This window comes from Eimeria mitis, genomic scaffold, assembly GCF_000499745.2.
Source record: "Eimeria mitis Houghton genomic scaffold, Emh_scaff1798, whole genome shotgun sequence".
Classification (NCBI taxonomy): Eukaryota; Apicomplexa; class Conoidasida; order Eucoccidiorida; family Eimeriidae; genus Eimeria; species Eimeria mitis.
Genome location: NW_013570117.1, coordinates 6,557 through 8,518, shown reverse-complemented (window position 1 = coordinate 8,518; position 1,962 = coordinate 6,557). Strand labels below are relative to the sequence as shown.

Genomic DNA, 1,962 nt, shown 5'->3' with positions numbered 1-1,962 from the left:
TAGCTAGCTAGCCGTCCTGCTGGCTAGCTCGATGGCTACCTAACTGTATAGCTAGCTAGCTAGCTAGCTAGCGAGCTAGCTGGCTAGCTAGGTGGGTAAGAAGTCGTGTGTCTAGCTAGCCAGCTAGCCACCTAGCTAGCTAGCCAGCTAGCCATGTAGCTAGCTAGCGGTGTTGAGAGACAGCTAGCTAGTCCACTGAGCGAGGAGTATTGAAATACTGAGATGCGGTGTACGTACAGCTGAAGAAATAAAGAAAAACAAAGAGCCTCGTCTGCTGTTGGGTAGAGACAGAAAAAGGAAAAAGAAACTGTCTCCTTTCTGTCTCCTTTTATACAGAGACTGTCTCCTTTTATACAGAAACCCTAAACCCTAAACCCTAAACCCTGATATCCGTTTTCTAGTTTTAACCCCCAGACTGCTGGGGTTTAGGGTTTAGGGTTTAGGGTTTAGGGTTTGCATGCAGCGACGCCGCGTGAAGCTGCTTCTCAGCGAACAAGAAAAAGAAATACAAAACCTCTTCAGCAACATCCAAAAGGCCTGCTGCTGCTGCTGCTGCTGCTGCTGCTGTTGCTGCTGCTGCTGCTGCTGCTGCTGCTGCTGCTAGTGGTGCTACTGTTGATGCTCCTGCTGCTGTTGCTGCTGCTGCTGCTGCTGCTGCTGTTGCTGCTGCTGCTGCTGCTGCGCGACGAGCCGGGTGTACATGGAGCTCCAGAGTCTGTCTCCGGTTTGTTGCTGCAGAGACACAGCAAACCCTAAACCCTAAACCCTAAACCTTCAAGCCGCACAACTCTCTCTCTCTCTCTCCTCTCCTGCCTACTGTTTAGGGTTTAGGGTTTAGGGTTTAGGGTTTAGGGTTTACAGAGAGATGAAGCTGCAGTCCTGCTGTGTTTCTCTTTTTTTGTGTTTTTGTTTTGAGGTGTATATACCGCCGAATACCGTTTAGGGTTTTCTCTCGATAAACAGAATCCCCATGCCACAGACGCCTGCACAAACCCTAAACCCTAAACCCTAAACCCTAAACCCTAAACCCTAGACGCGAGCTAGCTTAGCTGTCAGAGCAGCTGGAAACCCTAAACCCTAAACACAAGATATCTTATCTGCCACGAGTTGAACACTCTAAACCCTAAACCCTAAACCCTAAACCCGCAGCCTGTGTGAACCCTAATAAACCCTAAACCCTAATAAACCCTAGTAAACCCTAAACCCTAGTACACCGCAGAAAACCCAAAACCCTAATGAACCCAAATAAACCGTAAACCCTAATCAGCACAAAACACAATAAACCCTAAACCCTACTAACCCCTAAACCCTAATAAACACAACACCTTAACGAACACAAAACCCTAAACCCTAAACCCTAAACCCTAATGAACTCAAAACCCTCACGCGATGGCCTCGCTGAGCCTTCTTCTGCGTTCATCAGAAAAAGGAAGTCTGCAGCTCCTCATCCTCGCCCGAAAGTGCTCGTCCTGCCACTGCAACAAAACCCTAAACCCTAAACCCTAAACCCTAAACCCTAGGCCCTAAACCCTAAACCCTAGACAGTAAACTCTACAGTCTAGATAGAACCAGTTGTGCACCAACTAGCAAACCCTCAACGCTTATAAACCCCAAACCCTCATTCCTTTAAAACCCTAAACCATCCTAGTCAAGGGTTTAGGGTTTAGGGTTTAGGGTTTAGGGTTTAGGGTTTGCGTTCTGAATTTACCTTTCGCTTCAGGGATTGCGATATTTTGGAGCGCCTTTCGTTGCTCGCATTCGCCTGAAAAACAACAAACAGCAACAGCAGCAGCAGCAGCAACTGCAGCAGCAGCAGCAGCAGCAACTGCAGCAGCAGCAGCAGCAGCAACAGCAGCAGCAGCAGCAACAGCAGCAGCAGCAGCAACAGCAGCACCACCGGCACCAGTAGCAGCAGCATCCACCACAGCAGCAGCAGCCTCCACCTTAGCAGCAGCAGCAACC

The 1,962-nt window shown here is 49.0% G+C and overlaps 1 protein-coding gene across 1 annotated transcript in view; it reads right to left on the bottom strand.

Annotated features, from left to right (window-relative positions):
- Window positions 1–609: 609 nt before the first annotated feature.
- The window catches only part of EMH_0043730 (uncharacterized protein), a gene marked incomplete at both ends in the record, with an annotated part of 3,123 nt that continues 1,770 nt past the window's right edge, over window positions 610–1,962 (bottom strand). The window contains 4 exons of the mRNA XM_013495873.1: window positions 610–732; window positions 860–983; window positions 1,387–1,475; window positions 1,709–1,762. Coding sequence (XP_013351327.1) covers window positions 610–732; window positions 860–983; window positions 1,387–1,475; window positions 1,709–1,762 — 390 coding nt within the window. The remainder of the gene's footprint in view (window positions 733–859; window positions 984–1,386; window positions 1,476–1,708; window positions 1,763–1,962) is intronic.